The sequence below is a fragment of the Lepidothrix coronata genome, unplaced genomic scaffold (assembly GCF_001604755.1).
Source record: "Lepidothrix coronata isolate B3197 unplaced genomic scaffold, Lepidothrix_coronata-1.0 Scaffold52, whole genome shotgun sequence".
NCBI classification, from domain to species: Eukaryota; Metazoa; Chordata; class Aves; order Passeriformes; family Pipridae; genus Lepidothrix; species Lepidothrix coronata.
The window spans coordinates 3,513,083-3,537,247 of NW_016690232.1; the positions used below are offsets into that span (position 1 = coordinate 3,513,083).

Here is a 24,165-nt window from a genome sequence, read left to right on the forward strand (position 1 = left end):
TTGGGAAAAGCCTGCTGCTGCGATGGAATTGCTGGGAGGATTGGAAGCCCTCGGGCAGCAGGAGGGAGCTGACGACTTGCTGTGCACTACAGCGTCTGTCCTGTCCCTCTCGCTCTCCCTACCCGCGTTCCCACCCGCCACCGGTTACTCAGCAAGCTCCACACGTCGGTGGAAACGAGCCTGTTTTTTCCTGTTATCGAGGAAGCAGCTATGACTGTGATGCTCAAGGACAAGCCTGGGCCTCCCACACCCCCCTCCCCTAACAGCACACACTAACTTACCTAAGCTGTTATCTTCACGGGCGCTGCCAGAGCAGCTTTTGGTTGGCTGGAGGCTGGAGCGATGCTGGGTCCCCCTCCCAGCTCTCCCGCCTCTTACCCGATATAAAGCACAGCTCCTCGCCGCTTTTCCAGCCGACAGCACACGACCGCGGGCGCAGGTGGTGCTGCAGCCACCTGTTGCACACCCCTGCCATCGCCGCAAGGACCGGATGAGTTGCTGGATGCCTGGGTGCCCAGCTCTCAGCATGTGCCGGGGGTTAGCCTCGCTCCCCATCACTTGCCTGGAAAGGTAAGGAGCTTCGCCACGCCGCAGTTCTGGGATGCAGAGGGTTAGCTGGAAAAGGTGCACCTGGACCAGCCTCTGCTGCTGCGGCTGTGTTGTTTCGGTAGAAACTGGGGTGCAGACTGCAAGCAAACACGCAGCGAAGTGATTTTTGGCTGCACCAGTTCTGCTCCCCAGGAGGGGAACGCAGAGGTGAAACACGCGGAGGGAGAGGAGGCTGGACAGGGCTGCCCAGTGTCCGGGTGTACAAACACACCTGGGTTTCTCCGGCTCCATCTCTGCAGAAGTTGCTTCAAGTTGACAGCAGCAGGAGTATTTTTGTCAACACGGTTGAACTGTTAAGTGACATGTTTCTCCTCCTGCCAAACACGGGTACGGAGCCCCGCGCTGCCGGCTTGACATTTAAACACTTATTTTTGTATGGGCGCCTGGGGACGCCGGAATGAGCTGCAGCACACAAATAGCAGCGGGGCCGCACGGTGCCTCGGGGGGACCCTGGGGAGAGGAGCCGATTCTCCCTCCGTGTTGCCGCAACGACTTCCCGGTAGGGAGGTGCCTCCATTCCCTCGCCCCAGAGCCGCGGTGACAGGCAGTAGCATCCCAGCCTCTGGCGCAGGAGCATCGTGCTGCCGCCGGGCTCGCTGGCTCTGAAGGCATGGGGTAGGTGGATGGTGCCACTGGGGAGCACGGCCCTCTCCATGGCGTGGTGACAGGCTCCTGGTGGCTCAGGGGCACCCCAAAAAGAAAGCCAGGCAGCAGAAACCTGACAGCAGGGACAGGCTCCCGCTCCGCCGGGCAGAAAGCAATCGCTGTGTTTTTCCAGTGGTTTGGGAGAAGTGTAGTCCTGCCGGGAGAGCGGGACGGGAAAAGGAGCCAGGTTAGCTGCGGGGGCTGCGGGGGCTCCAGCTGAGCACTCAGCAGCTGCTCTGCTACCTGCCCCAAAGGAAAAAGCTCGTCGTGCTTTGTATTTCGTGCGACTCTACCTGGGAAGCAAGCAGGAGAAAACAGTTCCGCAGGCTTAATGCGCTGCTGAACGTGGTTGCCAGGGAGCAGACAAAGCAACTGGGGGATCATTTATTTCATACATCGGAAAGCAAAGAGGAGGCTGAAGCTGGGGAGCGAGGGCTGCCCCCACCGAGCCCGTGGGGTGCAGCCCCTGCGAGGTGAGGGGGTGGCAGCAGCAGTCCGACAGTCCAGCAAGTCCACCTCTCCCCTTCCTCCCTTCCAGAGCCAAGGATCTGAAGACCCGCTTAGGGATCCTACTCCATAAACCAGAGCTGGGACACGGGATCGGGACCTCCAGCAAGCTGCAGCTGGGCTCCAGGCGGAGGTAAGCCAAGCAGTGCCATGTCCCAGGTTCAGCCCGGGACAGGTCTCCATGGACCAGGCTGTCCCGAGGGATAATCCTGCCCATCTGCGCAGCAGAGAGCACAGAGTGCAGCTCCCCCTCCCCATAGTCCCACCCAGGCAGGCCGGGAAGGCGGATCACTTCCCAGCTCCACCAGTTATAAAATCAGACGGGGGAACTGATGCTCTGGCATTAGGCACAGAGAGCAGGGCCTTAGCAATAGGCAAGAAACCCAGGGGGCTCCCACAGTTCTTGGTGTCTCAGACCAAGAGACACCTGGGATCCCTGGGGAATGCAGGCAGCATTAAAAACAAAATACTAAATATTGTTGCTGAGGGCTGGGTCTCTGCTTGCAGAGGAGGCTTTGCTGGGCTTATACCAGCAGAAAAAGGCTCTTCTGAGCATTCTTTAGAGAACCTCCTGGCCAGCACTATGGAGCTGAGGTCTGGTGAGCCTTCAGGGATGGTAAAAGAGAGAGAGAAAGGAAAGAGAGCCCACAGGTAATGGACATTGGCCTCTCGCTTTGGTTTCCTGCCGAGTGCTGCTGCCTCCCTCCTTGCACTGTCTCCCATTGATGGAGCCACAGAACTGAAGTGCTCCCATCCTTCACAGCAGGACAGCAAGCCTTACATCCTTTTGTCTTTTCCAGAGACTCCTCACGAGAGGTACTGGAATGGAGGGAGTCCTTCGACCAGCTCCTGAAGAGCAAAAGTGAGTAGCATTTTGATTTCTTCTCTTGGTGAGAGCATGTAGCACAAAATACAGCTCCCAGTGAGCTGTATGCCTGAAGTGAGCATCCGAGGAAATCTCATCTCCTCCTCAAATGAGATGCTTTAGGATTTAGAAAGAGGTCCTTTTCCTGCCCAGACAGAGCTGATGCACGGGGTTTGTTGCCTGACTTGGGAAGCTGTACCCTTTTCTTCTGGCTGGGTGCTTTTGGGGGGGACAAGTGCTGTCTCACAATGCCTTGCTGCTGCCTCGGGACAGGAGCATCGTCATGGGCATCCCATGTGGAGCAGTCTGTTAGGGAATGTCACGGCATTCCCGGACCATCCCTTTCTCCACACTCGGGAGAAGGCAGAGTGTCTGCTCGCAGTGTCCTCCTTTGCACAGCGATGCAGCCACCTCCCCACAGGCTTGCTCAGAAAACTGCATTGCTGCCCTCTGTCTGTCTGTCCTGTGCCTCCGAGGATGGCTCTTCCACAGGGAGAAGGAATTCAGCTGTTTTACTGAGTTACCATAGCCATTTCCCCCTGCAATATTGTGTGTATGTGATGCACAGGGCTCCTGTGAGGTTCTGTCTCCCTCTCCTCCATGCAGACAGCACCTCCAGACCCAGAGAGGGGACCTCTTTTTGAGGTCCCCATGTAATCCCTCCCTCACAGCAGGCACACAGTGGCAGAAGTGCCAAATTTTAATACAAAAGTAGTTGTCTACTTTAAAAGCTATTCCCCAGCAAGACAAAGTCCTTCCACAACAATAGTTCGGGGCTAGGCATATTTTTTTTTTCCAGCCTTCATCACGTGCTGTGATGGCTAACGAGCATCTCCGGCTTTGTAACTTAATCCATCCTCCCAGCACGGCTCTGAAATCCTTGCTGCAATTACTCTCCCATCCTCAGCATCTTGTCCTCCCCAGATCTCAGCTGAGAAATAAAAATAAAGGCTTGGTTCCTGCAGACGCACCGATGCGTCAGTGGATTTCTCCTTAGGTAGAATTAGCTCTTTTCCGAAGCTGTAAAGAAAATACTCTGAAGCCTCATTACAGAAAGGTTAGATAAATACAACCAGAGGATTACTTGTCTGTGGGAAAGGATTTTATTGGAGTCTAGAGGCCAATTAGCAGTGTCTCAGAGGGTGGAATTTGCCCGGAGGGAAAGGAAATCTGCAGATGTCATGGTCTGAGCTCCCAGGGCGACGCTCGAAGGGCAGCGCTGTGTCTGGTGGTGGTCCTCCTTTTCCTCCCTGCCTTCTGCCCCATTAACTGCTCTTCTCCCCCCTCCTCAGGTGGGGTGAATGCTTTCCACACCTTCCTGAAGACAGAGTTCAGCGAGGAGAATCTCGACTTCTGGCTGGCATGTGAGGACTTCAAAAAGACCCGGTCAAAAACCAAGCTGGCCTCCAAAGCCAACAGGATCTTCGAGGAGTTTGTCCAAAGTGAGGCACCCAGGGAGGTGAGAGCATTTTCTGCCTCTGTCCTGTGGAAACAAATAGGGGGAGGAAAGGAATAAAATATCCTGGCGGGTTTTATTAAAGTGCTGTCATATCAGTGGGAAGATGAGTGCTTGTTCATGAAAGCTTTCATCTCTAACATCGTGTGGTCTGTCACCATTGAATTATTAATATTGGAACAGACCTCTAAGGTCATGGAGTGCAACCATGAAGAGATAGAAAGGCTTGCAAGAATCTTCACCCTCGCCTAAAAATGCAGAAAACCGGGTTTTTCCCCCCCACAGGAGGGGAGTTAATGCCGAGCTAATGTTTAGGGATGCTGCTTCCTTGCAGGTGAATATCGACCACGAAACCAGGGAGATCACCCGCAAGAACCTCTCCGGTGCCACCTCCGCTTGCTTCAACGAAGCCCAGGCCAAGACCCGCACTTTGATGGAGAAGGACTCCTACCCCCGGTTCCTGAAATCCGCCTCCTACCAGGACATGACCAAGCAGGCCACCAGCCGCGGCACCAGCAAGAGGTCGCATACCTGACCCGAGCCCGAAGCCACCACGGGGGGACGAGCCGGGGGACCAGGCGGAGGCTGGGACATGGTTAGCAGGGTCTGACGTCTGCACGGAGGGGTTTCAGCTGAAGTCCTGGAATTTCAGCAGGATCCCCAGGACCTCGAGTGCTTCCCGCTGCCCACTGAGCCGCTGGGAAGAGCAGCCCTCCCTCCCTGGAGGAATGGAGCAGGTGGGAACCTGGTACCTCCCCTTGCAGCTCAACCGGAGACCTGCACCTCTGCAGAGACTGAAAGAAATCAGATTCGAGTTGCAAGTCCTGGAAAAAGATCAGATTCCCCTAAACATCCATAACCGGAGAGCTCCCACCTGCTCTCAGGACCCTGCCCCTGAGCTGCAGCATCAGCCACTGGCTGGGAGGCCAGCACAGGAGCCTGCCATTCCCTCATGCAGAGCTTTTCCTGTGAGGGAGTGGCCAGAATAAAAGCCCAAAGACTACGTGGCATTTGCAGCTGGAGGGATCCTGCATCTGCCTTCTCCTGATCCTGAGATCCTTCTGCTGTTTCCTATGCATGCTCTGCATCAAAGCTTTACACCTCCTTCCAGTGCAGTGCATCCCGAGCAGTGACGTTTTTATCCCTCGCTTGAGCTCAACGACCTTTAGATTGCACAGAATCTTAGGTCACATGCGTAACTTTTTATTACTATTATTGTTATTTATTTTATCATTATTGTTATTGTTATATATATATATATATATTTATTAGGAGAGCACTGCTGAAAGCATACACGCAGCCCTTGCTCCGAGGAGCTTGTGAATTAAATTATTTTAGCTATTGTAGCACTTAGCATGTGTCCCACCTCTTCTGTATAATAATTTAACGTGACCAGACAGATCTGTAATGCGACCATGGAGCAAGGTATGCCCATAGCAGCAGGGAGAGCTGCTAGAGGGGTCTCAGGAGGCAGGTTTTCCATCAGCTCAGAGGACCACGGATGGCAGAACAAAGATGCTTTGCAGTGCATGTTTTTCCTTTCTCCCTTTAAAGATGTGGACGGCAGCTTGTCCTAGAGAGAGAATAGCGATGTGGAAAAGGCACTTTGGTGAGTGATCCCATGGAAAACGTAATTTTCACACATGGGAGAGAAAACCTGGGCTTTGTGCTGGTTTATAATTGGGCTTGGTATTCCCTGGGCTGGTGAAACCAGTCTGCAGCCATAGCACTTTACCAGAAACCCGCGGTGTGAGCGAGACAGCAACATGTGCCGTGAATTCAGTGTCTCGGAGGGGCATCAGGATATATCATCGGCTCAGACCTGGGGGAGACCTCTTCTGAAAGTCCCTCTCAGCAGGAATTTCTGGGTCCTGCAGCCACCTGGAAAGGTGTGGATCCCATCTGGCAGCAATGGTGCCAGAAGCTGTGCTGGTGGGTGATGGGGATTCCACCAGTGTCCTGTGCTGGCTGATGGGGAACACACCACCAGCACAGTTTCCTGCTGAGAGAGCCTGGGGCCACTTCATGTGGCTCCATTTATCCCCAAAACCCAAACCCAGATGTCCTCACCCACTGGTACTCACTCCTTGCCAAGGGAATTGTCTTTTGCCCCCCTTGCCCCAGCAGCAGCTTGAGCACAGGATCACTCCGGCTTTTAGCAGCTGTTTGAGCAGAACAAGGGACTGAGGACCAATTTGGGGATGTTATTCTATGAGTCCTCTTCCACTGTCCCCATCCTGGTCCTACCTCTGAGCCTCAGTAGGTCCCAACTCCATTTACAGGGAGATATTAGCTGCTTTCTTATTTATTATTTATTCTTACAACTGGAAACACCTTCGCTGTGTTACTGAAGTGAACAATGCACAATGGTCTGTTTTCATTACTGATGTGATGTTGTCATTACAAAACAAAATGTAAAGAGGAAAATACTGTGAGAGCGTGGGCTGGGGCTTTTTTGCTTGTGGGCTTTCAATTAAATTTTACATTTTAATTTTGGATGCTTTGCAAAGCCCACAAATCTGCTTGTGTTGGGTGACTTAAGGGGCATTTCCAGTCACTTCAAAAGTGGCAATGTCAGGAGCAGAAAAGGAAGGGGGAAGATTTGTGAAGTGTAAAGCTTTTTGGTATTTGGGTTATTGAAGAAAACCGAACAGTTCACAGCAAGAACGAAAGCAGGAGTTAAGTTTTGAATACTGATATTGCAGGGAGGGGAGCATCCAAGTGTAGCTTGAAGATGTTAATGCTCTAAATAAAAACCCAACCAAAGCATGGTTTTTAAGCTGCCTTCTTTCTATTTATTGTGTGTTTTGGAAGCCAAAATTAACTGGCCTGCGTCAGCAGAGGAGAGCGTGTGGGGACTGCTGAGGAGGAGCTGGAATCACTGGAGCATGTATGTTCCAAGGTGTTACTGTGAACACAAGCCATCCTCTGCCATTAAAATGCCTTTTACAAGCACCTGCAGCTATAACAAAACTTTATGTCCCTTCTAATACAGCCATGCAGGGTGCAAGGATCACCATTGACTGTAAAATACATTGATGTTGCTCCATCCCTATTCCCTACCTATCCAGAGGAAGGCTGGTTGAACTTCCCCCTGTCTTTTATTCCCTTTTTAATTAAGCATGGACTTGTCTTACAAGCCAGGTGATTTGGAATCACAGCGGTCTGCATGTATACCTAATCTTTGTGCATGTCAGAGGGAAGAAGTGAGCTGAAAGGTGTCCAGGAAGTGCTTAAATTATTTGTCACAAAAGAGTTAGAGCAGTAAAGCAGTCTAGAAGCAGCTAGAAACAAAAAAATAGTGTTTCTGATTTGTTTTTTTAACTGCAGCTTCTAAATGAAAAATATGAATACTTTGTCTTGCAGACTTGAAGCTAATTTAACACTGATTAAAAAATATTTAAGTAAGCCAACAACAAAAAAAAAGGTAAGAAAAATATAGAATTGCAATCTATTTGAGCTTTCTTTAGAAGAAAATTTATGTCCATTCTTGATGCATCATGCATGGCCCAAGCTGAGCCTCAGCCTTCGTGTTAGCACTCAGACCCCACTGCTGATTCTGGAGAATCCCATTTGCAGCACAGTTTCATCTTTACAACCCTGAGATGCTTCCCAGAGAGACAATTCCATCACTAAAAGCAAGCCTGGATCCAGCGCATCTTCCGCAATTGCTTGCCATATCCAGTGGCAGTATGACAAAACCTTAAAGCCTTGGGGGGATAAAAGACTCCAACCCACAAAACCACTTTGAGAAAGAGAAGCCAAAGCTTCCCATGACTGCCTTCAGGCACAGCCGGCAGTGATCGCTTCCAATAAACCACGGCCAAAGTTTCCCAGGGAGGAGGCTGCGAATTTGGAAGCAGCAGAGAAGATCTGAGCTCCGGGGAGCAAATGTGGGGGCTGGTGCTGGCCCCCCCGCCCCCCTCCCCGGGGTGTGAACACATACTTGCTCCAGGGCCAGGTTTCCATGAGCCAGGACGGGGGGGCGGGGGTGTGTGGATTTATTTGGTGGAAAAAACCACCCGTTTCCCTCTGCCCTGGGACCCAGCGTGTTCCCAGCAGCTGCTCAGTGGGGTGGCATCGTCACTCAGGAGGTCCCCGCTGTGGTGGGACCAAGAAGCTTCAGGGTGGCCTTAGGACATGGGCACAGGTGCACAAGTGGCCCCACAAAGACACGTGTTTAGGCAGGTGGATGTGCACATACAAGTGTACGGATGCTGAGCCTTCATCTTCCGTGGATACACGCGTGACAACATACACATGCCAGCAAATTCACGTTTGCATGTGTGTACATCCATGATTTATTTATTTTTTTTTTTAAAGAAAGTTACTGCAAAGAAACGCAATGTTATTTAAAGACGTATTTGAAGGAAGCTCAGCAGCAAAAGGGACGCACTGAGCCATTTCAAACAGGGCAAATGCCCCACCCCGCGTTCCGCAGTGCTCTGACAGCCCCCAGGCGGGCTGACAGGGAGGGAGCAGCTGTATGGCACTGATTCCCACTCGGCAGCTTCCACTTCAAGGCCTTTGCCTGAACAAAGTGCCAGAAATCACAGCTGATGTGTTTCCATACGGCTCACTCTCCCTCGCAGGCAGCTAAATGCCAAGGTTGCCAATCCGCTCCAGCTGCGCACAAGGATTCTTATCCCCGGGGTACCTCGGGATCTGAGAAAAAAATTAAAGCTAATTTTCAAGCTTTCTGATGCTGCTGGGGCAACGAGGGTAGTGCTGGGTTCTGCAGCCGTCCTGCCTCCCCGGGGTTGGGCTGCCTGTGCTGGAGGACAGCTCGGATATGGTGCAGCTGCAACCTGGGCTTGGCCCGGGGGGAAGATGGGGATGAGAAACAGCTGGGAGGAACAGTGCTGGGGAACCACCTCCACTGCTTTTAAGCTCAGGTGCCCAGTCTAGCTCCTCCTTTTTGGACCTACCATGACTGATCTGGGATGTTTCCAATGGACCTGCTCTGCTCTCCTTGCCCAGGGGCTGGGATGCGCTGCCCTACTTGGTGAGGTCCCTGCCTCCCTTACTGTTGCCCTCACCTCTCCTTCCCTGCTGCATATGCTGGGGTTTTTTCCATTTTTTGTAGTGATGAGGATTGAGCAGCAGTCCAAAAAACTAGCAAACGCAGTTAAAAATTGTAAAAATACTCCATGGTAAAATGTGTAGATGTGGCACTGGGGCACATGGTTTGGTGTTGGACTTGGCAGTGCTGGGTAACAGTTACCTTGACGATCTTGGAGGTCTTTTCAAACCTAAATGGTTCTATGAAACGTGGTTGATGCTCCTACATGGATAGCATCACCTGTTAGTGTTTAAACTGCATCCTTCTGTGGACTGTTTTCCAGAGCTGTGTTCCAGCACAGAGAGTCACATCAGTGTGGCCAAGCATATAAACTCTGGGATATTCCCTTTTGGAAATATAATAAGAAAGCACAGGAAGGGAACATGAAGAAAAAAACCTCATCTTACTATTCCTAGCTCCTTTAAAAATTATTTTGCCTTTGGCAGGCAGTTTTTGTTGCCCCATTTTGCTTCATTTTCATTTGTGGCTGGTAGCCAGGACACGGATTCTCGGAGATGTTATCTCAGGGGAAGGGTTGCAAAAATGGCTGCACGTCCATCAGGATGGAAGAAAAGGAAGATTTGCTTAACTGTGCCCTTGATTTCCCTGCTGACTGTGTCTCTGTAGCTCCTCTCCTGAGGCCCTGTGTTCGTGGGGGCAAATAATGACTCTGCAGATCTGCAAATACAGCAGGAACTACATAGCCCAGGGCTATAGGAATAGTTGTGGAGAGGAGCTCTCTGACTCCTGTGCTTTAGAAAACCTTTGAGAGCCTTATATTCACCACAAACTGCCTGTCACAGGGACTGAGTTTAAGCTTATGACTAAGGAAAGCAATTTGGATGAGGGATGAGAGATAAGGAAAGTGTTACCAGCAAATCCTTCTCTGCTGAGGTACAGGCACAGGATACTTCTGCCAAAGATCTGCTGGTTGCAAACACCTTGTTCTCACTATCCTAGGGTTTGGGTTCCCACTATCCTAGGGTTTTTCATCTTCCCATCATAAGATAATGAAAGACTTTAATTAAATCAGCAAGCTGAAGAAGGCTTTTGTACTTGGGTGGGTGGTGTGATATTGTTATGTGCTGTAATGTTGACTTCTTTTGGATCTGAGCCTGGGATGTGCCCCTGCTCTGCTTGTTTGCCAGCCTGCAAATGGGTAGTTTAACACTGGCAGCTCGAGCTCCAGCTCTGGTTAAACTGGGAGTGATTCTTTCTGTGAATTAAAATGAGATCTTGACAGCCTCGAGAGTGATTTGAGATTGCTCCCTGAGTTTTCAGTGTCTTTGTCTCTGTGGGGCTGTCAAGGTCTCCTGTGGCAACACAAACTCTGTGAAATTCCATCCAGAAACCGTGGGATGTTCCTAGACCTTGTGGATGCACTGCACGCTGTGGGAAGCAGGATGCTCAATATGACAGCAAGGTAGAAAGATGTGACTGCATAGGCAGAGTTTTGTGAAAGCTGGTGTGCAGGCATCCATAAAGGATTGGGATATGCATGTAAAACGTGCAGGACTGTATCCATGCAGCCTTTCCAGGTGGGTTTTCTGCATTTTTGCCCTGCATTTGTATCTGGCCGTGTCTCCGTGTACATCTGCAGACTCCCAGTTTGTGCACGTACCAAGGCAGCATGGAAAGCCAGGCATGATTTTATTGACACAATTTCAGCCCTGCTTCATGTCTGAACAGACTCTTGCAGCTGGCACAGTTCAGTGAGGGTGGCTGGGGAGGTTGTGTGGGCCCTGCTGAGCTCACCTTATGTCATGGGGCAGTGGGGGAAACTGGGACGTCACAGCCTGGGTTCCTTCATGTATTTCCTTCACATGTTTTGCAGGTAGATGGGAAGGGCTGGAAGACCAGGTCCTTCGGCAGCACTGTTTACACAGAGCTGGCTCCAAGGAGGATGCCTGGGTGGTGGGAGCTGCCTCTCAGTGCCGTGAAGAAACCGTGGATCTGGAGCTCAGCGGCTCCCTGGGTGTAATTTAGCAGCATGGCTAGTTTCCTCATGTGGATGGATTCATCAAAAGGTGAGGAATAGCTTCAAATAATAACCCAAACCACCCCAAACTCCCCCAAACCCCAGCACTGACGCACTGAACGTCTCTGTGCCTTCAGCTCCTGAGCCACTGCTGAGATGTTTGTAAACCGGGTCTGTGTGTGGGGGACCTTACGGGGAGAGCACTTTGCTCACGACCTCTCTGCTACGTGCTGAAAAAAAACGTCGCCAAACACCCTCCCCGAAACCCCAACATCCTTCCGCGATTGGATTAAATGCTCCCGGGGCTTCTCCTTCCTGGGATGGGACAGCGTGTACAGTTCCTGGGAAACAAACGCCACCTGGGGACACTTGCTGGGAAGCAGCAGTGAAGAGCAGCTGCTGAGAAAAGCTGCTCTGCGGCTTTAAAGGCATTTTAAGCAGCGTCCGGGTTTCTGGATGGGCAGAGGGACCCCTTCTTCGCCTTGCCTGGCGGGTGACACCGGGCAGGGCTGTGTGACACCAGGCGGGCAGGGCTGTGTGACGCTGCACATCAGCACTTCGCGATACGCAACCGCGAACGGCTCGTGGGCAAAAGTTCAGTTGGGGCGGGATGGAAATGTTTAAACATTTTCTGGAGCACGGGGCTTGCGACTCTGCGGCCCGGAGGAGGAAAAGGTAGGTGCTCAGCCCCTGCCTTCCCCCTCCCCAGTCTTCTGCCTTCCCGACAGGGGCGAGGAACTTGAGCCCCGCCGTGCCCAGGGAATGCTCTGCTGCTTTTCTAGCCAGGGAAGTAACACTTTATTTTTTTTTTTTCTATGTAGCAAAGGGCATAAAAATTATTACAAGGAAATGAAATGCATCTAAATGAAATAGCGTGTTCATTTCCTGCTGGGTGGGGAGATAAACCATTCAGAAAATGATCTTTGGCTTTCCTGAGAGTAAATTCATGTGAGTTGACGCTTTACTTTTTTACCTTAAGACTTCTCTCTCCCTTTTCTGATTTGCTTAGGTAATTTATTTCCAGTCCAGCTTGTCAGACAATGATTCCTGAAAGGGCTGGTCACTTGAACCAGCCTTTGCAGGCAGCAAAATAGGTATTGGAGTTTGAGCTTTTCTAGATACTAGATCGATACAGACAGATCAGGCCCTACCCTCTTAATGTCGTTAAAAAGCTTAGGAAAAGCTTTCTGTCAGGTAGGGTCTCCTAATTGCCTGTGGAAGCAGGAGGGATTAAGGTTGGTTTTCCATCTCATTCCAGGTGTTGGATCAGGGACATTCAGGACTATGTGTGGCTGCCATACAAAACTGAAGGGGAAAGCCCATCTCTCCCTGCCCGTTGTGTTCTCCACCTGAAACTATTGATGGGGGATGGCTTATTAGGTAACCTGTAACAAGTCTGAGGTAATATTTATAGCAAGAACAGCCTGGGTTCTCCCCCGTGCCCTCACCCTGATGCCCCAGGGGACACCTGCCTGGGCTGTGAGAGCTGCTGAGGCCAGGCAAGCAAACACAATGAGTCCTTGAGTGCTGTGCTTCTTGCTGGGCCTTGGCTCTCCTGGCTGGCACTGGCATTGTTGTCCTCAATTACCCTCACACAGACCTGCAGGACATCAAGTGTAAATGGCGAGGTTTTGCAGGCTAATAAAGCAGGATTTTCTGTTTATTAATTAAGTGAAAAAGCCGTTAACTACCGTGTTTCATCAGCCAAACCCAGGCATCCCCCCCAATGAAGGCACTGAGCATTGCATCTCTCCTATCCTACAGCAGGATTCCTTGCATGGAGCCCTTCTGACCATCATGGAGCCCGCAGCTCACAAACAACAGGGGGTCTCTACCCCTTCTAGTGTGAAGACAGCAGAAGACCTTGCCTTTGAGCTAAATGCTGCTGTGAAGAACAGAAAGAGAGAACTTGTGCTGGAGCTGCTGGAGAAAGGGGCAGATGTGAACTCCAAAGTAGGAGGTGGCTGGACACCACTGCAGACCGCTGTGCAAACTGGTGAGGTGGACCTGGTCCGACTTCTGCTGGAAAAGGGTGCTTGTCTGCATGCCAGGAAGGACAATGGTGGCACTGCATTTACTGAGGCAGGGATCATGGGAGACGTGGAAATACTGAAGCTCCTCCTGGACCGTGGGGCAGACATTAATGACCCTGACAGCAACGGCTTCACAGCTTTCATGGAGGCTGCGTGGTATGGGAAGGAGGAAGCCTTGAAATTCCTGTACAGCAAAGGAGCTAATGTGAATTTGAGGAGGGTAACTAGTGAGGAGAAAGCCAAACTGCATGAAGGAGGTAAAACAGCACTGATGGATGCTTGTAGGAAGGGCCACTTCTCGGCCGTAAAAATCCTTGTTCAAGAGATGGAGGCTGATGTGAACATTCGTGACAACAGAGATAGGAATGCCTTGATCCATGCTCTAAAGAAGGATTCAAAAAAAAAACCTGAGTCAGTTCTTGCCATAGTTCGCTTCCTGCTGGACCATGGTGTTGATGTGAAGAGCAAAGATGAATGGGGGAAAAGTGCCCTCATCCTAGCTGTTGAAATGGAGAGCCCAGAGCTGGTGAAAACTTTATTGGAGAAGGATGAAATGGATATTGATGATGCAGATGAGGAGGGCAACACAGCGCTGATGGTGGCTGTAGAGAAAAATGATCACAATACAGCGAAGGTGTTGTGTGAAAAAGGAGCAAGGACTGATGTTGGGAACCTTATCGCAGTTGCCAACAGAAATCGTTCTCGTAGCATGGAAAATCTTCTTCGTGTGCATAATGCCACGTTTGTTCCAGAAACCCCCAGAGACTGGGAGCCAAACAGCAAACGCTGGAGGGACCAGCTGAAAAAGCTTGATCAAATCTATCGCCCTATGATTGGCAAACTGAAGACATTTCATTACATCGAGCAGAGAATTTGGGAAGGCATCTACCTCGGGCTCCATGGAGGGACAGAGGTAGCAGTGAAAGTAACCCTCAGCAAAGAGGGTGATGAAGAGAAAAAGTTCTTTGAAAAATGTTGTCACTGTGAACGTCTACTGAAGCTCTTCCAGTCTGAGAAGGAAAAGGGCTGCATGTACCTGTGCTTCCCACTCTGGGAGAAAACCCTCCAAGAACATCTGCAGGACCCAGAAGACCAAAAGGATTACAAAGCTGCTCTGAAGATGATCTTCCAGGCACTGAGAGAGCTGCACTCCCTTGGATTTGCTCACCAGGATCTGCAGCCCAGGAACTTCGTAATAGGTTATCTTTTGCTTTTTTTGTGTTTTTGTTTTGCTTTCCCGTTGCCTGCAGTTAAGAGAATATGTTTCATAGCTATTTGTAAATATATAGATGGCTTTATGCCAAATGGGGTGTCCGTGGCATTAGATTTCTTCTTTGAATAACTATGTTCACAGACAGCCACTGAGGAGTGAAAAGATCAACCTTACGTGTCTCATTAGCTTTGCCCTCCTCTCCAGGGCTGTGAAGACTGATCAGCCCATGACATATCAGCCCAAAATCTCTTCAGAAAGTTGTTTTCTAAAGGAAGGGCCATCCAGAAGTCAGTGGTGGACTGTATCCAGTTTTTCCACCATTATTTGTTAACAATTTCTCTTATTTCCTCAGATTTAGGTGGCAAAATTTACTTGGCAGACCTTGATAATAAAAGAAAGTTGATTGAAGGCCAAGAAGAACTTGTAAACTCAGACTTAGAGGTAAGTTCTCTGCGAATCAACCTATGGTTTAAAATTTCAGGTTCTCTCTGATATTTTCTGTTGCTGTGAGTCCTAGGGAAAGCCCTTCTGCATCCTCAACTAGAAAACACCTTGATTTGTGGGAAAGCCCGTGTAATAATAGATGCTGCATAAGAATGATAGTGGTTAGGATGCAAGACCGTGCCTGGTCCTGGGATATCCACAGATCCCCTGAGAGGAAGGTTACCGTGCCCGTCTCCTCTGTCCTTGGGCACACAGCTTCCAACTTTGTGTTGGTGTGTATTTACATACTTCTGGACGCCTACAGGGCTTAGGAATACAAGTCCCCTCCCATTTGGTGGGAAGTTCCATGCACCTGGCAGGTGAGCAGTGATGTGTCTCTTTGCAGGCCCTCAGCAGGCTCATGCTGTATGTTTTAACAGGGGGTAGGAAACCCCTTCAGCAAGTCAGAATCGAGGATTTGGACACTAAATCCCCAGATTACATGGAGGCTCTGGACCTTATAAGCAGCCTGTCCTCTCATGATGAACGAGGCTTGGAAGGTTTGAGCAAACATCCCTATTTCTGGAGCAAAGAGATGTAAGTCCTGGCAGTGTACAAAGGGAAAGCTTTTGGTACAGGAACTGACTGTAGTGCTGGGAAAAGGCATGTCCTACTGTAGCTAAGGAAGCTTCTCATTCCACAGCAGGTTCAACTTCCTGAAGAGTATATGGAATCAAATCAAAGATATCAACAACCGAAAAACTATTTTTCAAGATCCTAATGTTACTGAAACTTTTCCTTATCCAGAGTGGACCAAGGAGGTAATCCTCTTCTCTTTGGACTGATGTGAGGTTTGAGCTATAGACATTCAGGCTGAAGCTTCTCCCGAGTGTTCCATAGGCTGTGTTTAAAAATGTAACTGTGAAAAGTAGCCCCACACAAATACAGACAACTGGGAGAAACAATTAAATCTAAGGCACTTGGTCGAAAGACATCGATGCTTAAGTGAGCTCTGTTGACTGGGGTGGTCATTATAGATTAGCTGGTTAACCTTCAAAGGTTTGGTTTCTTTTTTGGTGATCACTTAAGACAAGGACCTCTGTTCCTTGTTGCCAGCAAATTTCTGGCAAAAGTGTTTTGTTGATTGTCTCAAAAGCAGCCAGACCAGGCCTGCTTCTTCAGGTAACGTTGTACTGCATCATTTGGGATCTGACAGTGTCAGTTCAGTACAGCAGCCCACGTGGTCCTCAGTGGCACAGTTAGATCAAGACTCTTGCGTCCCCCCTGCCCTCCAGGCAAGCAGGAAAATCTCCTGTGCCATGTTGACAGTCCTAATACAAATGCCACACCTTGGCAAAGCGGGAGAGGAAACCCTTAGCAGAATCAGGGGGGCTGTATGGTGCATTCCCTGCAGAGTGGACTCTTCTGCTCGTGTTGGGAAATAGGCTTTTAAGGGTCAGGAGATTTTTCCCATGCAAGATGACATCCCTGCGGAAAGGCAGTGGTGGTAGATGTGCTGCTGTGGTGTGTGAAAGGCAGAGAATAATCTATGTCCTTTCTTTCAGATTGATGAATATATTCTAGATGTAATGAAAAATCCCAGGAATCCAAAATCATTCAAACCTAGAAAACATGGCAATTGTGCCACCAAATCCTTCCACTACAGCAATGATGCCACTGACCTACTGAGGCTCATCAGAAACCTGGATGAACACAAAGATAAAGGGTACGTGTTTCTCATCCTTGCCCCTGCCACAGTTGAATAGAATCACAGAATATCCTGAGTTGGAAGGGATCTAAAAGGATCATAGAGCCCAACTCCTGACCCTGCACAGAACACCCCGACAATCCCACCATGTGCCTGACAGCATTGTCCAAACACTTATTGAGCTCTGTCAGGTTTGTTGCTGTGACCACTGCCCTGAGGAGCCTGTTCCAGTGCCCAGCTGCCCTCTGGGTAAAGAACCTTCTCCTAATATCCAACCTCAATCTCCCCTGACACCAGGACCATGCTGTTCCCTCAGGTCCTGTCACTGGTCACAGCGAGCAGAGATCAGTACCTGCCCCTCCGCTTCCCTTCGTGAGGAAGCTGCAGACCCTGATGAGGTTTCCCCTCAAGTCTCCTCTTTTCCAGGCTGAACAAACCCAGTGACCTCAACTACTCCTCAACCCTCTCTAGTCATGGGCACTCACATGTGAGGTTAGAGGGGTGTTAGCTCCTAGTGATGGTTTCACTGAGGATCGTGGCCACCAGTGCCCTTCAGTGAAGATGCAGGTGGGATTAGGTAGATGGAAATGCTGGAGGAATAGCAAAAAAAAAAATAAAATAAAAAGAGGCTGAGGAGTTTAGGTAAGGTATAGAACAGTCACAGCTCTGGGATTTCTAGGAAACATTCCTGTGTTATCAGAAAGCCTCTGGAATGGCATTTTCCCTGCAAGGGAGGAAGCAGGGCATCCTGGACTATTGACTCCTTGGACAAGCTTTAAAAATCCTTATTGTTTTTGTTCTCTTTCAGGATCAGTGACAAAATAGGAGACTATGCTGAGTATTTCCTGGAGACTTTTCCAGCACTTACCATTTATGTCTACAACAGTTTACGCCAGAATCCCACATACAGTCACCTTGCAGACATCCAGGACCCTTCTCTGTAGGATGTCATTGCCTCCTGTCCCATGTCTGATCCCACCATCACTGCCTCCATTTATTCCTTATTTATTGATCTGCAAAAGAGTTGAAGAAGTGGGTGAAGGAGATGGGAGAGAGCACATTCCGGGACAGAGTATGGAGGACTTAAACTAAGAAATGAAAGATGCTTCAGAAGTGTTTGGCGTAACAACCATGACCTTCAGAGCGGAACCAAACTGAGTGCCAGCCCAGGTTCCCCTTGATGACCTACCTCTGTCCCTCTGGGTTTATCTGCCTCTGAGATGTGGAGATCCAGGCCCTGACCCTTATGGAGGGCGGGGAGATGTGGGACAGCCCCTGGGGTACCTGGCACATCCGGGAGGCAGGAGGACAGCATTGTCAGACAACATGGGACCCTCTGATAAAGAAAAAGGAATTTGAGCTCCTTGCAAGAGCCAATCTTCTCTGCAGCTTGCACTGAGGAACTCATCTACCCCTAGAAAGACATGGGTTCCCTCTTTTCAGTCTTTTGGAAACACAGCAGCCAGAAAAATGGTATGTCTGGCTGCAGGGTTGCCCTTGGCCATTATCCCTCTGATCTGGTAGAGGCACTCTCTGTCCAGCCTGCTGAGACCTGAAGGACTTCCATTTGGGGAATGCAGGACATGCTTCCCAAGGAATGGATATAATGAGCACAATCCCACAAAACTCTGCTACTGTGCATAGTCCTGACCCACCCAAAAGTGATCATTGACATCAAAGGGGCTACAGGGACCTTCTCCTCCTGGAAAGGACAAGCTCTGCCATGGCAGGGCTGTGGACAAGCACTCCCTGTCTCCGAAACAGTTGGTGTGTCACTGTCCTCCTGCCAGACTCAGCTCCCTTGCACAGAACTGGTGTCCATGCAGCCAGCCTGGAGCTCTGACATTGGCAGCTGGGTGGCACAAACCCCTTTCTGAGATTCCCACAGCATGTCATGTGTGCCTGGTTGCCCAAGGGCTTGCTTGTTTCTCTCCTAATGCTCCAACTTGCACGATGATTATATGTTGCTTATGGAAATATTTTTCAGCTGTTGAAAAGATTTTTATTGTGGTTTTTTTTTTTCTGTTTGTTTCTTGGTTTGTTTGTTTCCAAACTGAGATTGTTATTCTTTCAATTAGCTTATGGGGAAACACTTGAAATAAACTTGCCTGGAAAACTGACTCTACGCTCATTTAGGAATGAGATTCTCCCATCCCCCCTGCATAAAAAGAGATACTCTGCAGCATTAAGAAACTCTCACCTGCATCAGGGGTCCTGGCTCAGAGCAAAGGTCCTTCTGATGGTCCTGAGAACCTTTTAAATATGTAATGGAAGTCTGCCTATGCAACTGTCAATGAGGTGCTAGTAGAGAAAATGCATCCGAGAGAATGCTGACTTCTTTTGTGTCAATATTTTTATTTTTTCCTTTCCTCCCTGCCCTTTTTTTCATTGTGTCTCTCACGGCCAGAAGGCAGGAGGACACCCAGAGATGTGTGCCCAGGTCCCAGCAGTGTGGGGAGCAGGGGTGCTGTGGGGAGCATGGTGGCCTTGTGCCACAGCAACATTTCTGCTCTTGCACAAGGAGAGGTGAGGCCACGGGCTGGATTCCTTCAATCTCTTGTAAAATGCCACATTTCCAGCTTTCTTTGACCTTTGCATCTTCTTCCATCATTCTACTGTTTCACCAAAGGGCTGTGACTTGGCAGCCTTAAAAGGCATGCTTGAGTAAGAGCAATGATTGAATCTGAGGAGGCTGGGACTTATCTCTCTGGGGCAATCTGGCTGCTGGGAAGAATTTCCAGAGAAGGCTTGTGTCCTGCTTTCCAAGAAGCCAGAGGTACCAACAAGCTGGTGTCAGAGAAAAAAATGTGATCCACGAACAGCATCTGCAAAGTAGACTGCTCAGAAAGGCCATGGGAGGAGGAGGGGATACAGGAGACTGGGAGCAGGGCTGGGGAAAACACCAGGCTGCCTCTCCCAGGAGGATGGGCAAGTGCCTGGTGAAAGCAGGTCAGGCAGGATGGAAAACCTGTGGCAAGGGCAGCTGGACAGTGTCACAGCTGGGTGGTGTGGCAGTGTCTGATGGCACAGCCTGGGAGTGGAGGTATCCTGGGGAGTTGGGGGCAGAGCCAGCTGCCAGAACTGTGGGTTGTACCAATGGCTCCCAGCATCAGCGCCCATCTGGGAGGTGCTGCCTGCCTTCACCTCGTACAGGAAGGCTTGCAGGCCATGGATGGTGCCCAAGGACATTCTGGTTTGGCCCCAAACGCTTCATTCCCCTGTTGCCATGCCTGTACATTGTGTATTTGCTGTGCCTCTGCCTTCTTCCTCTGCTCCTGCTGGGTGACCCTCGGGACAGTGGGCTCAGCCCAATGTGATGGGATCAGGTGCTCCCCATCCCGGCACTTGTGTGCTGAGGACATGTTTGTGTGCACAGGGATGCTCCCAGGTCACTGTGGCCCATCTGCTGTGCTGAAAAACAAAACCACAAACAGTCCACAGAAGCAGTGGAGTGAAGAGTGCTCTTAGCTGCAGTTTTGCTGTGTTGAGCTTCAGGCACATCTGTGAAGCCTTTGAGGGACCGGGCTCAGCTGGGCTCAGGAGTGTTAGTGCAAAGCTCACAAAAATGCAGGAAGCTGTTGGGGCTGAAAGCTTCTGGGGCAACTTATAGCACAAGGGCAATTTTTGATAAGCTGGTCACATTTCATGTTGTAGGAGTGGCATCAGCTTCCCGAGCCCTTCATTTAAATAAATGTTCCTGGACTTTGTATTTGTTTGGGTATTTTTGATCCTCCAGAAGTGTTGATAATCATAATTGATAAATATGAAACATGTTGTCATCTGCCTTAAATGCACCTGTGTTATTCCCAGGATGCAGTTTTCTAGGATCAGAGGGATTAAAAAGTGGTTAAAAACAGCTCAAAATTACGAAGCTGAGAGCTTGCCTCTGACAGAGTCAAACTGATGAAGGTTGTGGTCTTTACTTCATGAGGTCCAAAGAACATTTGGGATGTCTGCAGCTTCCTGCTGACTTGGCAAAGCCACTCTGACTCAGTTTCACCTGGGGAATATGAAGGCCTTTGATATGATTTGGTTAACGTTTGGTAAATATGGTTTAAAAAAAAAAACAACTAAAAAAAAAAAAAAAAGCATGCTGAAGCCCCAGTCAGGCATGAGCTGATTTTGATTGGAAAATCAGAAAGGCTCTGGCAAGACAGGCACCATCTCATCACCCAGGGACAGCTGGGTAGTGAACCAGGTGGGCTCTCTCAGCCTTGCCAGCACAGGAAGTATTTGATTTGTGTGGAAGGTGGGGAGAGGTGAGGAGCTGAGATACATTTCACAGATACATGTGAGGAAGGAGATTTGTGTGGATGAGGGTGTCTCCTTGGCTAGAAGCACATGCTGTGGCATATCCCTGTCACGGTTGCAGAGGTGCAGGTTGCTGTGCTGTTACCAGGTAAGCTGAAGTTGCTTTATTTTTAGGTCTTCCTGCTGATTAAGTACAAACTATTCAGTGTGGCCAGGCTGCTCAGCTTCCATGGATCACACCCTGCACCACTCCCTGTGGGTGGTGTTTTGGGAGGGCTGTTGTTCTAGGGAGGGCTGTCCTTTCCTTGTTGCCTGCAGGGAAGGGAGAGATGTATCAGTGGCTGCTGCTGCTGGAGGCAGGGTGAGGGTGATCAGGGATGAGCTCACGGCTCTGTGCTCCTGGGGGGGAGTTTAGGGCGTGGAGAGGTGCAGTGGCTGAGAGTTTTCTGTGAATATTACTGGAGATGGTGGGGCTGACCAGCATCCTGCACGAACCTCTGGGTTTTAAGAGGAGTTGTAGCTTGTGCTGCTGTGGTTTGGGGGAGGTAGAACACCTCTGTGACCACCTACCCGCTCACTTGCTGAGGGAGGGCCTCTTCTCAAGATTTTTATCTGCATCTGAGAAAAACAACACGCACAAACTTCCTATCATGGACTAATGCATGGGGCCCTAAATCCCAGCTCCCATCCCAGCAGCCAGAGCTCCCCTCAGGAGCAGGAGCACTCCCTTCAGCGCTGGCTCACCTTCTTGCTCCTCCAAAGGCTCAGTTTTCTTCTGGGGCTCTGGCATCATGATCTGGAGGCCTTCTGAGAGCGAGAAGACAAGGACAGGGCTTTTCCCTGGTGGGGGATAAGAGATGGAGTGGTTACTGTGCAGCAAGTGCTCCGCTGGCAAAGGAGGGAGGACAGCAGTGTTGTCCCCCTCGAATCACATGGGCCTCGTCTGGAAGGGTGGTTGAGTGAGGACTTGAGTTACCCAAAACTGCAAAACAGTTTGGGGGCTGCAGGATAGGGGTGTTATGTCTCACCCTGGATCTGTGGCAAGGCTGGGGGGGGGGAAGGTCCTGTGTGGCAAATGTGGGAGGAAATGGAATATGGAGACACAGGGGGAGATGTGCTCCCGGCTTTGTGCCTGCCTGGGCAGCACCTCCGTGCTGATGGCTGTGAACGGGTCAGGCAGCGTGCCCAGTCCCACAGGACCGTCCCTCTGCCGAGCACAGGCACAGACAGTGCCACAGTGACGCCTGGTGATGGGAGATGGGTCCCTGCCTGCCACCTCCCAGCCCTGCACACACCGAGTCTGCGCAACCCTCACAGTGAGGGAAAAGCAAGGCGTGGGCGAGAGGAGGTTTTCTCTGGAATTACAGGTATTTCCCCCAGCATTTTTGGTGCTTTTTAAAAGGCAACAAAGTAATTTTTTTTTCCGCTAGCTGAAAAGGAAGATTTTTATCTAAAGGTCAGGAAAGCAAGACCCTTAGATAAAGGTCATTGGTGAGAGCATGATAAGGCACAGAAAAGTTGGCCTGGACATCAGCACAGTCAGAAACAGCAGCTATTTTGGGTCACACATCTATTCCCAAGACACATCACTCAAGCTGAGGGATATTTTTTCTGCCTGGCTTCTGTTATTCATCCCTGCAAGATGCTACAAGGAGCTGTGGTTTGGGGACAGTTGTCCCAGGAACAGTCCCTGAAAGATTAATGTCCCTGTGAAAGAGATCACAATGTTTTCTATTTGTCCAGAGCAACCCAAAACACTCACTCTCTGTGGCTCTGGGTTGTTATACATGGGCTGTGCCCACTTGGGCAGCAGTGGGTCACTCCTAACCCTTTCAACAGTTTGTACTGGTTTAATCAAATCAAATCAAATTTGGGTTGGAAGGAACATTTAAAGGCCAAAAGCAGGGACACCTTCCACTAGATCATGTTGCTCAAAGTCCCATCCAACCTGACCCTGAATGTTTCCAGCTACAAGGGCAGCCACAGCTTCTCTGGCCAACCTGTGCCAGTGTTTTACCACCCTCTAGTGTAAAAAACTACTTCCTTACATCTAATCTAAATTAACCTACTTTTAGTTTAACTGTCTCTCTCCCCTCCAGTTCCCTGAAGCCCCTGGGAACCTTGTCCTGGATAACACAGCAAGCAGCTTCTGTATAACACAAGGCTTCTGGCTTGTCTCTAGCTTGTGAAAAAACCCTTGGTTAGTTTTTTGTTGTTGTTGTTGTTGTTTTTTGTTTGTTTGTTTGTTTGTTTTTTGTTTGTTTGGGGTTTTTTTGGTGGCACTAGGCTTTTGCATTAAGAGAACCATGTCTGAGGAGGTCCTTGAAGTGTAGTGAGGCTCTGTAGCAAGGTGGAAACCCAAGATGGATGTTATCCATGGGAATACCCGTGGTGTGAGGTGGTTTCAGCTAATAGACACTGGCCTGGCAGTCCTGGAGCACAGGGGTCTGTCACCCCATCCTGGCTGTAGAGCAGTAGCTCAAGCACCTGCCTGTAGCTATCAAAATCCTCCAACTCTGCTGCTTTTTAACCAGAGCTTGACAGTGATAAATGACAGGGAGCAGAACACCAACTTGCTGACGCCCACTCAACCATCAAAGCAAGATTAGTATGTGCCTATTTTGGTTTCCCCTTTAATCAAAAATCAATTAGACAATTTCCAAATGAATATTCAGCCAAGGAGCGGGTTGTCAGGCAGACTGACAGCGCTCAGCACCACTTTCTTTGTGTTTTCCACTTTAGAGTTATTCAGTGTATTGAAACTAAACAAGTGGATGAGAAAGGAAAAAACATCTTTCTCTTTCCCTGGAGATGTCACCTCAAATCCTGATGAAACTTATTCTCCATTCCAGATATTCAAAGCACCCTCCATGGAATGCAACTGAACCCAGTGGTTTGGCTGCATGGTGGTTCTCCTTTTCCTGCTCCCATCTGACTTGCAACCCAAAAGATTAGTTGTTTTATTTCTGGTCTTGGGTGTTTGCCTGAGTATTTTTAACTTGGTTATTGAAGTAAATAGGAATTATGCAACAGCTCTTTTCTTGTGAAGTCTCTGCACTCACTTCCCTATTCACCAAAGAAATTTCTAAAATTCCACTGGGCAATTCTGACTGATTCTGACAGGATAAAAATATTCCGTTCTATTTTCCAGCAAGCCTGCACCACATACATCCTCCAAGCTGTGTGAAGGAAGGGGTCTGGCTCTGTTAAGAGGAACTCCATGGGACCCCAGGTGTGGGTGTCTGTGCATTGGAAGAACAAACCTGGAGCAAAACCTGGAGCAATGGGAATGGGCCTTGGCCGACGGGGAGTGCGGATCTTGGATAATTTGGAGGAGGTTTTCGTAGGAAGCGAAGAGACCGGCACCTTGTCCTTCTCAGAGACTGGCACCTTGTCCTTCTCAGAGACTGGCACC

The 24,165-nt window shown here is 49.7% G+C and overlaps 3 protein-coding genes across 12 annotated transcripts in view; 2 read left to right on the top strand and 1 right to left on the bottom strand.

Moving 5' to 3' along the window:
• Positions 1–419: 419 nt before the first annotated feature.
• RGS16 (regulator of G-protein signaling 16) lies at positions 420–6,855 on the top strand. 3 transcript variants are annotated; one of them, XM_017815922.1, is made up of 5 exons: positions 420–570; positions 1,793–1,894; positions 2,562–2,623; positions 3,919–4,085; positions 4,417–6,855. In XM_017815922.1, the coding sequence occupies exons 1-5, from the start codon at positions 491–493 to the stop codon at positions 4,615–4,617; spliced, it is 612 nt and encodes a 203-aa protein (XP_017671411.1). In that variant the 5' UTR covers positions 420–490; the 3' UTR covers positions 4,618–6,855. The 3 variants fall into 3 exon arrangements, with proteins under 3 accessions (XP_017671411.1, XP_017671412.1, XP_017671413.1); XM_017815923.1 differs by lacking the exon at positions 420–570 and adding an exon at positions 1,137–1,224; XM_017815924.1 differs by lacking the exons at positions 420–570; positions 1,793–1,894 and adding an exon at positions 2,080–2,412.
• A 4,812-nt stretch (positions 6,856–11,667) lies between these two features.
• Positions 11,668–18,583, top strand: RNASEL (ribonuclease L). 4 transcript variants are annotated; one of them, XM_017815918.1, is made up of 8 exons: positions 11,668–11,797; positions 12,381–12,523; positions 12,887–14,354; positions 14,721–14,809; positions 15,198–15,388; positions 15,495–15,612; positions 16,357–16,517; positions 17,308–18,583. In XM_017815918.1, the coding sequence occupies exons 3-8, from the start codon at positions 12,920–12,922 to the stop codon at positions 17,441–17,443; spliced, it is 2,130 nt and encodes a 709-aa protein (XP_017671407.1). In that variant the 5' UTR covers positions 11,668–11,797; positions 12,381–12,523; positions 12,887–12,919; the 3' UTR covers positions 17,444–18,583. The 4 variants fall into 4 exon arrangements, with proteins under 4 accessions (XP_017671407.1, XP_017671410.1, XP_017671408.1 ...); XM_017815921.1 differs by having other exon boundaries at positions 15,498–15,612; XM_017815919.1 differs by having other exon boundaries at positions 12,381–12,502.
• A 2,107-nt stretch (positions 18,584–20,690) lies between these two features.
• RGSL1 (regulator of G-protein signaling like 1) overlaps positions 20,691–24,165 on the bottom strand; it is a 16,565-nt gene continuing 13,090 nt past the window's right edge. For all 5 annotated transcript variants that reach the window (XM_017815793.1, XM_017815797.1, XM_017815794.1 and 2 more), the window contains exons 18-21: positions 24,014–24,165; positions 21,495–21,590; positions 21,321–21,368; positions 20,691–21,062 (exon numbers count right to left, since the gene is read on the bottom strand). The exon at positions 24,014–24,165 is cut by the window's right edge and continues 1 nt beyond it. In XM_017815793.1, coding sequence (XP_017671282.1) covers positions 21,325–21,368; positions 21,495–21,590; positions 24,014–24,165 — 292 coding nt within the window. In that variant the 3' untranslated portion in view covers positions 20,691–21,062; positions 21,321–21,324. The remainder of the gene's footprint in view (positions 21,063–21,320; positions 21,369–21,494; positions 21,591–24,013) is intronic.